The 13075-nt window shown below is 32.3% G+C and overlaps 1 protein-coding gene across 3 annotated transcripts in view; it reads left to right on the top strand.

Moving 5' to 3' along the window:
- The window catches only part of LOC117118591, a 75197-nt gene that overhangs the window by 17389 nt on the left and 44733 nt on the right, over positions 1-13075 (top strand). For all 3 annotated transcript variants that reach the window (XM_033263218.1, XM_033263219.1, XM_033263216.1), the window contains one exon: positions 1849-2020. In XM_033263218.1, the coding sequence (XP_033119109.1) occupies positions 1849-2020 (172 nt within the window). The remainder of the gene's footprint in view (positions 1-1848; positions 2021-13075) is intronic.

The following is a 13075-nucleotide window of genomic DNA, read 5'->3' as shown; positions in this document are numbered from 1 at the left end:
TTTGTTTTTTAGGGATCTTATTATTATACCTGTCTTTGTACCAAAAAACAAGAGCGACTGCTCACCAGTCCGCTCGTTTCTCCATGCTTAAATACGGTGCAGGTGCAAATTATTATATTGGGTTTTTGGAAGAGCTAATAAGATAGAAATTTTTTAATAATTAGAATGTTTACTTGTACAAAAAACTATTATTTCGAATGTTCATTTGTACAAAATTAAAATATTTTAAAAATTGAAAATTGAAATTTCTTAAAATTGGGGGAAAAAAAATTGAATACCAAGATGCGATTTGTACTCACAACCTTAAGTTTTTTAGAACACATCCTTAACCAACCGCGCCATCCATGCGATGTGCCCTATTAGTGGTAATGGCAGTAATGTACAGTCTTTGTTGAAACCCCTGTTTTGTTTTGTAGGTGTAGGGGGAACTCTCGGGTCCAACTTAAAAAATGGTGATGAAGGTTTGTTGGAAATCACTTCTAGTTTATGTGTACAAAATTTCCTGCATGTTCATTCAAAACTGGCGACACTGGACGCTTTTAAAGTTTTGGTAACAAGAACAAGAACAACAGTGAGCCTCTGGGGTCAGCGCCTTGCGGGGATCCAAGAATTGTGGTGATTTAAAATGGCCCTTTCCTGTATGTCAAACAATTAAACCAATCAAAACAGAGCCAGGAATACATGTGCTCGTATGTGTCCTACAAACTCGCATGTTTGCATATGTAGGACTGTTTGTGGGGTCTTAGCAATAATATCCAAGGGTTAGGGCTTATTTGAGAGTTCAAAGGTCCATCACCTTTTGATGGATGTAATCTTATCCTACTTCTTGTTTCACCCTAAATGAATACCGAATATTCAATAGTAGTAGTAGTGACAATAACAATATAAAAATATTAATAATATTGATAATCATATTACTAATTTATTTTGATATGCTAGATAAAAATTTGTAGATTTTATTTTACAAATAGTACTACAATAGTAAAAATATTTTTAAAATTATATTTATTGATGATAATACCGTATTAAAAATAGAGAATGAGGAATGAAAAGTATATTTTCAATCTACAAATTATAGTACAGTAATAATAACAATAACTTAATTATATTAAATAAAAGTTACTGATAATACGTTACAAGTTGTTGGTAACAAATACATGCTTGTTACTAAATTTAACGGGCTTTAACTGCTGCTTACATATAAGCACAATTCATTGTAGGTGCCAATAATTTCCAGATAATTAAACTATAACATCCAATCATAATTCACCAATTTACTGGCGGTTATAACTGATTTTCTCTCTACGTCTTATCCTGTTTACAACGGACACAGTGTATTTTTACCGTAGCAGTTACCGACGTACTATCAGTTCAAACAGAAAGCACTGAGTCATATCAATGCATTGAATGACATTGGAGTTGCATTTATAAAGCTTGTCAATATTTTTTGATAAGCTGCAAAATTATTCTGTGACGATTTCCTCTTGACTTTGACTTCGTTTTCTTGTCTACCTAAAAAGAAATTAATCAATAGAATTAGGTTGATTGCGCTAATTCCTCCCCAGTCTAATTATAGAGGATATATTTATGCAAACTTCATTAATGATGCTTTTCCTATTGATAAAAAATTAAACAAACGTTCATTCGTAATTATTGGAGGATGAATTGTGTCCTACAATATTGATTTCTGAATTTAAGACAAGTTTGGTATTTCCTCCTCAAGCAGTCCAAGAATTCTGCAGAGGGGGAGCGTGGAACATTTCTCTTTCAGTTTCAGATATCTTGACGTAGTATAAACAGGTTTTCATTCCTATGCTAATGTACCGCCGTGTCTTTAACATTCAACAGTGGGCACAATCTAAAGGACTTGTAACGCATTCGGTGTCTAAGCGAAGGAATTACACAGACAAGGGTGAACCGCTTGTCTCTGGCTCAGACAGATTTAACTCATCAGCAAAGGAGACAACTAATACGAAGGTGAATGCGATTCCCACAGTGGCCTCATCTCCGGATGTGAAAGGTATAGTTTACATCATTTTTTTTTCATGAACTTGCAAAATTTCATGGCGTTTATGAGAGTCATTAGTTAGCATGAATGATTTATGAGTTAATATTTTATTACCTGTTCATCTTCCTCGCTGCTTTTGCTTTTACATCTGCCGGAAAATTTGATCTGTTTTATTATATTTTTTCTCCAGTTGTACTTTCCTAAATAATTATACAACCAATAAATAATTACACATCAATTTTATACATAAATTATATTATCTATTTATATATTGTAGCCTGATGAAATTCTTGAAGATTACTTTTGTTCTCTTCTTTATATAGAATATAAACTATTTTAAACAACAGTATTTTCTTATTTATAATCTGTATTAGAAATATAATTAGTCATTAAATATAATTATTTATAAACATTAATGGAAACTGAAATGGTTGGCTAATATTAGTGCACATGTTCACATATTTAAAAGTTGTCCATAGAATTATACAGTGAGAAATTACATTTGATCAGTCACTCCATTATGTTGTAGCCAGTGGCAGCAATAGGATATATTTTCTGGGTGGGGTGGCCAAGCTCTCTGACAGGGGGACTTGACTTGTAGACCCGAGCTAGAAGAAGGGTTTGAGAAGGGTTCTTCCTCCCAAATGAGATTAAGGAACCTCTGGACGGTCGGAAATGGCACTCTCAGACTGTGACAGACCATGTGTTGGCTTAGTGTGGGCCTACTTATATATTTTTTATGGTCTGACTGCACGATGAGCTCTGTCCGACGGAGGAGCTTAACCTGTCCAGTGGGGGCTTAAGCCCCTGCCCCTGCCACCACTAGTTATAGCCTGGCCATTGTTAAATTTTCAAATTATTTTGCTCAAAATAAATTATTTATTAAGTTTCTTCAAAATATAAAACATAACATGTGCCCACTGATATATAAAGAGAACATAAAGCAAGCTCCAAAGAAATTGATCGAAGTTCAATGTATCAGTTTTTCTTTAAATTATTTATTAACTTTGACACTTCAACAACAAAATGCAAAAAAAATAACAACAATTACAATGAAGTAAATTATATTACAGTGAAGTGAAGAAAATAGACAGGTCATAGCGACATGTATAGAGAGAATAGTGGGCTGTAAGCCTGACACCTAAGTGAATTCTCTCTAAACCGCAAACCTGTAAAAAAGCATAAAAATAGATGAACAAATATAGTTTTAAATATTGAATTACAATTGCTTGCGTCACTTTCTTATTAGTTTGTTTTATACTCTATGACTAATGAAGAATCGCACTAAAAATAAGCGCAAGTCGTAGTACAGTAATATAAAAGTATATAAATACTGTATTAATTTAATATTAGAATAACAAAAATTACTAAAAATATATTGTCCATATGTTTATCTAATTTGAATTTAAGAGTGCATTATAAATTAAAGCAATTACTTTTGATTCCGCATTAAAGTCTTCTTGAAATGGTAGATAACTTTATACAAATTTATGAATGTACAAAAAATGGGCTAGAAAAAATTTGATGGAGTTGGAGGCCATGGATGAGGTTAATAATAATTTTACGAGTTTACCCATATTTTTATACCAGATTTCAGAATATGTATTTTTATCCATTTAGCTTTTTTCATACTACTTAAGGTTTACTTTATATTTTGATATAAATTAAACTGTTTTGTTATATAATATTTCTAACTACAGTAATAATGTGTTCATATAGAATTTCCAAATAATAATTGAGCATTTAACAGACACTTTGACATTAGTATTGTTTTGACATTAAGTATTATGTTTACCAGACCAGAGGCCTCCATACTTGTTTCAAACTAAATAAATTATATAGGTAGAAAAAATATTAGTGGTATGAAAGAATTTATTTAAACCTACAGTTTGCAAAATGTATAAATAATGTTTACTGTATCCTATTCTAATGCCCATAAACTCATATTACACTAAATAAACCACACTGAAAAAATGGTAATCTTTTACAATTAGGTTGCTACACTATACGAAAATTAAGGAGGAAAATTTATTAAAATATTGTACCTTTGACCTTTTTAATATTGTTAATACTGGTTTATTAAATTATTGTATATATTTGGAGGTGGATATTCATTAGTAATAGTAACAATTATAAATAACATTTTCTAATATACCAATTTAAATCTAAAATTTAAATATATTTAACAGAAGATTAGGGGTACATTTAAAAAAATTACAAGCTATAAAACGTTAAGCCTAATAATATAAAAAAAACATAAAGAGAAACAATTTTTTAGATGTAAGTAAAACTAACATAGCTCATTTTATTTAAGCCTCAAAAATACTGTTAAATTAAAGATTACATGATCATTCACAAGGTTTGTAAATTAGAGATAAATGTTCAAAATAAAGAGAAACAAATTAATTTTGAAAGATGTCATTGTCAGTTAAAACTAACAAAGTAAATTTGAGTCTTAGGAACACTGTGCTAAACTAATTTAAATTTGAACATTAAGTGTGATCATGTGTTTCCTAGTGCATGCCTTGAAAAACTTATATAAAAATATAAATTATATATTTCTAGGTTCTAGTTTTAATTTTATATATTAATTTTCTTTCATTATCTAGACTACACCCATGTATAATATAATTATTTGATTTAAGGATATTTTTACCTTAATTTTGTATACTTTGTGGCTACTTAAGTGCCTGGAGTTTTATCAAGGCCCCTCAAGTGCTCAGAGTTTCTTACCCCTGTGACAAGAACGTATACAGTATCATCACGCGTCAAGCTCTGTGTGAAATAACTTAATTTAGAAAGCTTTGAATTAATCTCACATAATGCTGGAGAAACCCGTTTTTATAGAGGTGTATTAGTCTCTATTTAATGTGGTTTGTTCAGATAAATCACCCCTGTGAATGGAATTACATTCTGTTAATTTTCTCCTTAAAGAAATTTTTCTGACTTTTTTTTTGTCAAATGGCTTTGCTGTTATGTAAATGCTAATTAAAAGAAATGTGCTGTTGTCATTTAATTACCAACAATGCATTGGTTGCAACAGATCTGGGTTTTTGAGAATTGTTAAAAGTGTTGTTGTTGCTTTAGGCTTTGTCGCAATTTACGTCATGATTGTCCGTCTTATGACCTCGTAAAAGTTCTCCATAGTTTAACTAATTACAAGTTTTATTATGAAAAAATTCGCAATATTGACAATAACATCCTTTTTGCTAAATTTTGTTTTATTTTCCGTTTTTTTTAATTGTTTCCATTAGATTCTTTTCATCCATTTGATTCCAATTTTTTTTTTTTCTCTTCTATTCCATGTGGTATGTTTTGCCTTGCAGGCTCATCTTATAAAGATATAGTTGACTTTACCCAATTTTATTGTACTAGAAATCTTAAAGAAGACTTTTTTATATCTTGTTTAGTGTATCTTGTTTTAGTGTACTTTATTTTGATCTTTAGGTGAAAAATATAGATTAATTTTCTTATTTAGTAAAATTGATCTATACTAAAACCACCAATGCAGAGGAAAATATAGAAAGAAAATTTCTGTTGACAAATAGAAAAATGAAAAAACGAAAGGTAAGAAGTTTGAGTGTGCCCTCAAGTCCTACTAGAGATCCCATCATAGTGTTGTATAAATAGATGCAGTGTGGTTATGTAAACATTTCAGTAATTGGACTGATAAAATGCTTATATTTTAAACTGAGCAAAAAAAAATTATTTGGAGGTTATGGTAGTGGTTAGCAGGGATAAAATAAAGGGAAATATTAAATAATATTTTTTTTCTTTTTTGGCCAAAGGCCAAAAATTAAATTATATTTTTATTTGAAATAATCACTATTGGCAGGTTTGCAAAGCAAGATGTATAAAAAATATCGCCTTTCATGTAATGCAAGTTCTAAGGGACTTAGTAAGAATTAACACCTTGCAGGAAAGAAAAAAAGAAACTGAAGTTTTATTAATGCCAACAGAATATTTATGAAGCTCATGATGGATTATTCATGAATAATTTAGAAATACTGTACTACTAAACTAATACCTACCGTAGTTATATAGCAAAGTGACATATTTAACAAGTGTAATCCATCAAGCAGAAAAAATCCTATATACTATTTGGAGTGATTTAATGTAACTATCAAATTTTATTCGACAAAAACATGCCTAAATATGGTCATGATGACATCACATCATGACCATATATAGGCACATCATGACTAAATATGTGCATCCAACAGTTTTATGTCAAAGAAAATTTGTTAGTCTAAGACAGAGCTTAATGTAATCGAGAGTGAAATTAAAATTTTTCAGTGAAAGGTGCAAGAAAATTGCTCACCCATTTAGTTGACAATTTATCAGAAATACTCCAGATGAAAGGGCATTTATTTTGATATTGAAATTGAGATGTAATTTACCATGGATGCTTATGTTGACATAGAAGATGGCAATTCAGATCTACTCAAACCCAAATGTCCTTTCTTGCTGTTTACTGGGTAGTTGAATTGTCTATTTTTTGAAGTATTTGCACAATATAAACAGATAGCATAGATTAAAGCAATCCAGTAGACTAATAAAGTGGACTCTTTCAGCTGAATGAATACATGATGTGATAAAAATCCTACTAACTGTAAACCAGTGGTGGCTCAAAGAAATATGCTGGCTTCATTCCAACAGGTGTCTAACTTAGGGGCTGCTTCCACCAGTCTGTAGAAAACCAGTGGTATGCCATGATTGAGTAGAAGAGATTATTATTAGACATTATTAACACTCAGTAAAACCAAAATTACTAGTAATTCAGTGATTAATGGTTGATTCAGGGTGATTGTCTTCAATTTTTTTTTTCATCAGAGACCGCGCAATGAAGACACGAAACAGATTCAAAAGTTATAATTCAGACTGACCTTTAATTGGTTGGTTTTATTAATTAGTATTTGTAACACAAGAAAAATATTTAGAAAAACTAATAGTTGATATATGACTTGAGTAGGCAGCCTTTCATCTGATATCTGAAACAATGTGATGCAGGACATCTGCTGAAAAGAGTAGGATGTTGTGGAAGTAGCACCTGCTGAGGACTAGGTACCAGTTGAAGCAAAAACACATCTTGGAGAGTAGAAAACTATAAGAATATGTTGGTAAAAAATGTTAAGTGGGTAACCCCCTACTCTTTTTTGAATGATGTGCTGGGTTCTTTAAAGTGCACACAAGCCAATTGTGTACACTGGACCTACGGTTTAGAGTCTTTATCCGAGAATATTTGTTCCACTACCAGAACCATAGGCGAGCGTGCCGTTCGAACCAGCGCCAATATTATGGCTGTATGTCACAGTTCCCCTGTCTTAACCGCTCGGCCAAACGACTCGCATTTGACCACAATGATAAGGCGTTTATAAATCTTGTACAGTAACATTGGAATCCGTTTTTAATGTATGTACCTTTAGTAGGTCTTTAAAATATAAATACTATAAAAGGCACTAATTACAGTGCCACTTTAGCTACCGGTAAGACATAATATTTCCTGTTGAAACTGAGTATGTGATAGTTATTATTGTTTTTATTATTATTTTATAATGAGCATTATTCATACTTTTGGTATTTGATTCAATGACCGGCGTAATAATGTGAGACCTTGCCATTACACGCTTGTCCAAGTATTAATCATGGAAAAAATGTAGCACCAACTAGATCCGTACATACATTGGCAGTGACTAATAACCATGGTAGAGTGGGTATTGGTCATACTAATCAGTGCATTCATACGAACATGGTTGTTAAAACGAGTTCAGAATCCAGCATGACTCAACGGTGAAGTTTCCTCCTTCTCAAGAAGACGAGAAGATACACGATCAGCTGTCATTCTCGATTATTTTACTGTCATCTTTAACAAAATTCTTAGTATCCCGCAAGAAACTGTTGTGTATCAAACACTATCTATGAATTGCCATTTACTATGTGGTAATGTACAGATATTTATACATTGACATCTGCATATCTGATGTTGCACTTGTGTATACATTCATTACAGTACATAATTTTTTCCCCTTGAAGTATAATAAATCATAGAATGTATAACCAGAATTTCATATGAAATTACTTATTCATTTAATATGTTACAGTATTGGGGGAGGGACAATGTCCTCGATGAGAGGGCGTGGTCAGGAGTTGCTCAGAATCCCTCCAGGGGATATTGTTGTAAAAGCTTCCAGATGCAAGGCCATCATAAATGATTTGAAAGACTTATTTAACAGATTAACTAACTAATCTGTAAAAATGTTTTTCTCTCCCCAACACTTTCACCACCCCTGGTTTTGAAGGTAGTGTTTCTCAATCTAGCGGTTTACTTCCACTTCCTCTCAAACTGGAGGCTGACTTGATAGCCTATCTCTACTTGTTTATAGGATTTGCTTGCCTTCCTGTCGTGGGCGAGTTAATCACCCATCACTATGATATATAGATAAAATGAAAAAGACATTAGACATACAGTAAATAAAACCACAAATACTTCCCTCTGGAGGAAAGAAGGTGGTCTTGTAAAAGAAAGTTCATCCAAAAAATGATTTTCTGTTTTACAGCTGTAGTGGACTTTTTAATGGTAATTGAAATTTGTAAAATATTCTGGTTTTTTTTCATTATTTTTAATATTTCATGAAGGTGATTCATCTAGTTGGATGTAATTTAATTATTTTTGGCTATATAAAAAATAATTGTTCTTGTCGTCTACCACAGGGGCTGCCTGTTTCAGTACACCGGGTATCCCCCTACTCGTCTCGAAGGATGTACTGAGTTCTTTATAGTACACACAAGCCATTGTATACACTGGGCCTACGGTTTATTGTCCTTATCCGAGAATACTTTTTCTACCACCAGAACCATAGGCCAGCTTGTCTTTCGAACCAGCGTCGATATTATGGCTGTACAGTAGCTTGTGGCGCCCCTGCTAACCGGTTGGCCAAGTGACAAAGCAGACTACTAATTTAAATTGTTTATCACTAAACTAGACTGCCTCTATATTTAATCCTGAAAATTTCACTTAACTATAGTAAATCCAGTTAACAGCTCTGCTTCACGATATTTGAATGGTTCACATTAATTTCTGCAAATGATAATTTTAATATTCATGTTGTACTGAGATGTTTTAAATTTTTTTATTGAAAGGGTCAAGCTGTGCTGTCAACAAATCTTATTCTAGTTTTGAAATAATGAAAATTTTATTGATTATTATCTTAATTGTAATATAATATTTAATGTATAGTTTTTTAAGTGCTTTTCAAATACTGATTTTAATATTTCTGTTACATGTTTTGGTTTTCTTCGGTTGGTACTGGAGAGCTTCGAGACAGATGGGCATTGCCCTCTTTTGAGCAATCCTACTAGGTACTGCCAAAGAGTTTAAAACTGTAAGAGGTCCCATTGCCGGGGATTCTTTGGAGCACAATCCTATTTCAAAAAGTACTACTACACAAAAGGGGCATGGCCTTAACCGACGTTTGACGATCGAACGTGTGCTACGTGCAAGTTCGAATTTCAAACTCTATTCGAATTTGAATAGGGCGCCCCCTATTTCGTGGTAGTACTTTTTTAATGTTCCATTGCCTAATTGCATACAAAATCATGGCAGTGGGACCTCTTGCAGTTTTGCTGTTTTGCTTGCTGAGTCTTTTTGTGTTTGTATTTTTAAATTTGAAATGGTGGAAATAAATTATTTATGATAGAGTCCTCTTAAACTGGCCAAATAATCAAGTTAATTTTATTTTTTAAGCTTGAGGTGAACTAGGCTTGGGTGTTTTACCTCAACAAGCGACGATGAATCCCATAAAATTGATTTTGACATCGAAGTGATGTGCAGCAGAATGCAAAACTAAATAAATTACTTCCATTTGGCGTAATTCTTAATTTATATAATTTATTTTTTTTCTATTTTTTTATGTTGGATTGGATATAAATTGATAATCTCCGGGGTGGATACATTTCCTATCATTTCCAATTATTTTAAACTTCAAAATCACTTGAATTTTAACTTTCCCACAAGGCATGTCTTTTATAGACATATTAAAAGAAAATTTAATTTGTTTTCTTCATCCAAGTAGATCTCCTGTAAAAAATGGTATTTATTAAGTATTTATTCAGGAAATTAATTTATTTCACTTTTCACCTAAAGTAAGTGGTGTATTTTTTCAGTACTGAGTTGCATGGGCAGTTACATAATAGACCTTTCACGAGTGTAGATCACACCTAACAACTGGCCAATCAGAACAGGTCCAGGAATATGTGTGCATCCTACCAGCACACGTGTTGTACATAGTTGTACACTATTGTTTTGTGGGACCAAAAATGTCCAAGGGGGCCAGGATTAGCATCAAGGTCCATCTCACAACATGTTTGGCCCAGGGGCCTAGAAACACTCTTATTTTGGCCTGAGAGAATATGTCTTGTTTGCATCGAGACTGTGTACTAGTAGTAGTAGATTAATGCATCAATTAAACTGACACGGTGTGCCCCTTTGTTGTGTACGAGTTTGTTGGAATGGGTGTGGTCCAACTGCTTTAATTGTAATCACAAGGAAAGCACGCTATAATAATATCTTAATTTAATTTTTTTTTCACTATTTATTTTACTTGAGCATTTTTTGAAAATGATGAGCGCTATACAGATCTTATTTATTATTACTATTAATATTTATTATATACCGGTATATCAATAACGCATACAAATTTATTACTGAGTATGGGTAGATCATTTTGAAATTAAGATTTTCTTCCAACTTTTTATTTATAATAGATTTGTACAATAAGTGTGAGAAATTATTATCCCCACCCACCATTTGCCTGTCTGTCAAGCCCACAGTGAATGTATGCATCTGTATAAAGATACATGTACAAAGCTAATCATGTGAATAGACATACTAAACATTTTCAGTAGGCAACCTGAATGCAGGTACATCAAATGTGTGATGTGAACATGAGAATGTACCATTACGAATCCGTACCACATGCATAATACGACCGGTAATTGCCAAACCATTCAAATTCTGTCAGTGTTCCTACAAACACATGTTTTAACAACAAACGCTGTAGGCAACCTGAATTCAGGTTCCCCAAATGTTTGATGTAAACATAAGAATGTAGTATTGATTATGATATGTGAATCTGCACCGCGGTTATTGCCAGACATTTTTTATTCTGTGAAAGTTTCTGCAAAGACACATCTTGTTTATAATGATATACACATGACTTATCCAACATGGTGCTAACATATTATGGAATATTGCCAGAATCAGTACAAATGGAGAAATTTATAATAAATTATCACGTTTAACTCTAGAACAGCATTTCTTTTCCACTGATGAAGCAGTAGGAAATTCAGATGTGTATTGCAATCCATTGACCCCTTGTCCATAGATGCCTAATTAGGAAAGCTACCTGTAGCCTTAATGTACCATTTCAGGACTGGGATTTTTTTATTTAGATTGACATAAGAAAAAAAATGCAAAAACAAAATTAAATATGACAAAATTGTAATGAACAATGATGATGGTAGCTGGTTCATACTTTGTATCATGGCAAATGAAAACGACATATGCAGATTGATGCTTCAATTTATAATAATGACTCTAATATTTAGAGACTGAGTTGAGCTAGCTGATTTTTTGTGATTTCTGTCAAGACTTTGTGATTCCATTGGTGAACCACTTTTGGGTCGCAACTTACAATTGCTCTAAAAAGTTTGATATTACATTAAAGGAACAAGCTTTAGGAACAAGGTAAATTTTTACAGATCAATTAAATAAAACAAAGATAACCAAAAAGCCATTTTAATAATTATAAAAAGTTAATAAAAAAAAGTCAAAAAAAGAAAATTGTTTTTAAACTGTAATGGCATTTTATCTCGCTACAGGAAAGTGACTCTTGAAAATAATATCATGAAATAGGTTATCACCTCTGGAGAACAAAGGCAATTAATTTCACTTTAAAGTGAGCGTTTAAAACAATTACTGACAGTTCAATGTAAAAACCAGTGTCTTTAATTAACAACATAAGTAAAATTTTAAGTAGGCTTACAGTCAATTAACTAAAACAAAAACAGGATACAAGTAAATAATATTATTGAGGTGCAAGGAGTAGGGGCTGGTGGTACTAGGCTGTACTGTAACAGCACCAGGATGGGATTTTGGGGGAGCACAGGACTCTGCCGGGGAAACCTAGACTCCCGTCAGGGAAGACCTGAATTTCAAGGAGCACTGCTTTAAAAAAATTAAAAGAAAACCAAACAAAAAGTTATCAATATTGTTAGGGTCTTTAAAAAGTAGTTTGGACCAACTCTAATGGCCCCTTTATACATACAATACTAGACTACAGTACCCTTTCGCTGTATATTTTTTTTTTAATTGTTTATGCTATAGTTGTGTAAAGTATAACATAGTAATGCAGTACTAGAATTCCAGTACTTGCTCACAATTGAAGTTATACTGTATAATGCCACAGTTAGTTGATCTTACAGTAGAATAATTAGTTTTAGAGATATGTATGGTGGTGATTGATTTTTTAGGGATTTATAGCGTCATTTTTGGCATATGATGCATTTCATACAGGAAGCTACTGTTGTGTTGATTTAAAATTGATGTAATTTGCTCAAGTCTTAAAGGTATGCGATATTTTATTATACAATATGCCAAGTCATTGGTCTAGAGTGCTGGTTGCACCCAGAGATTGGTACTGTGATTCCCCTGCACCTCCAAAATTCCCTCTGGGACCATCCTTATGTCATAATGATATTCTAAAGATATTATTTATTCTATCTAAAGCCTAAAAGCTTAGGAAAAAAATAACGCTTCAGGTTTTTTTTGTTGTGAATATCCTTGAAGATAAGCTAATAAATTGAGCGCATTCCTGTTACTCAGTTTAAATTACTTTGCGTAATGTTAGCACATACTTCTTGGTGAAAATTACAAATACATCGTGATTATTTATATGACAGATTTGATTATGTTTCTGATTGGTGATGTTTATGATTCATAATTCAATCAAATTATGATTAATCTGTGATCATTTAGGAGAGATAAGAATGATGTATCATGTGGGAACA

The sequence above is a fragment of the Anneissia japonica genome, unplaced genomic scaffold (genome assembly GCF_011630105.1).
Source record: "Anneissia japonica isolate Jap-2015-1 unplaced genomic scaffold, ASM1163010v1 scaffold376_len1572418_cov194, whole genome shotgun sequence".
Classification (NCBI taxonomy): Eukaryota; Metazoa; Echinodermata; class Crinoidea; order Comatulida; family Comatulidae; genus Anneissia; species Anneissia japonica.
This window is presented reverse-complemented; position numbering and strand designations above follow the sequence as displayed.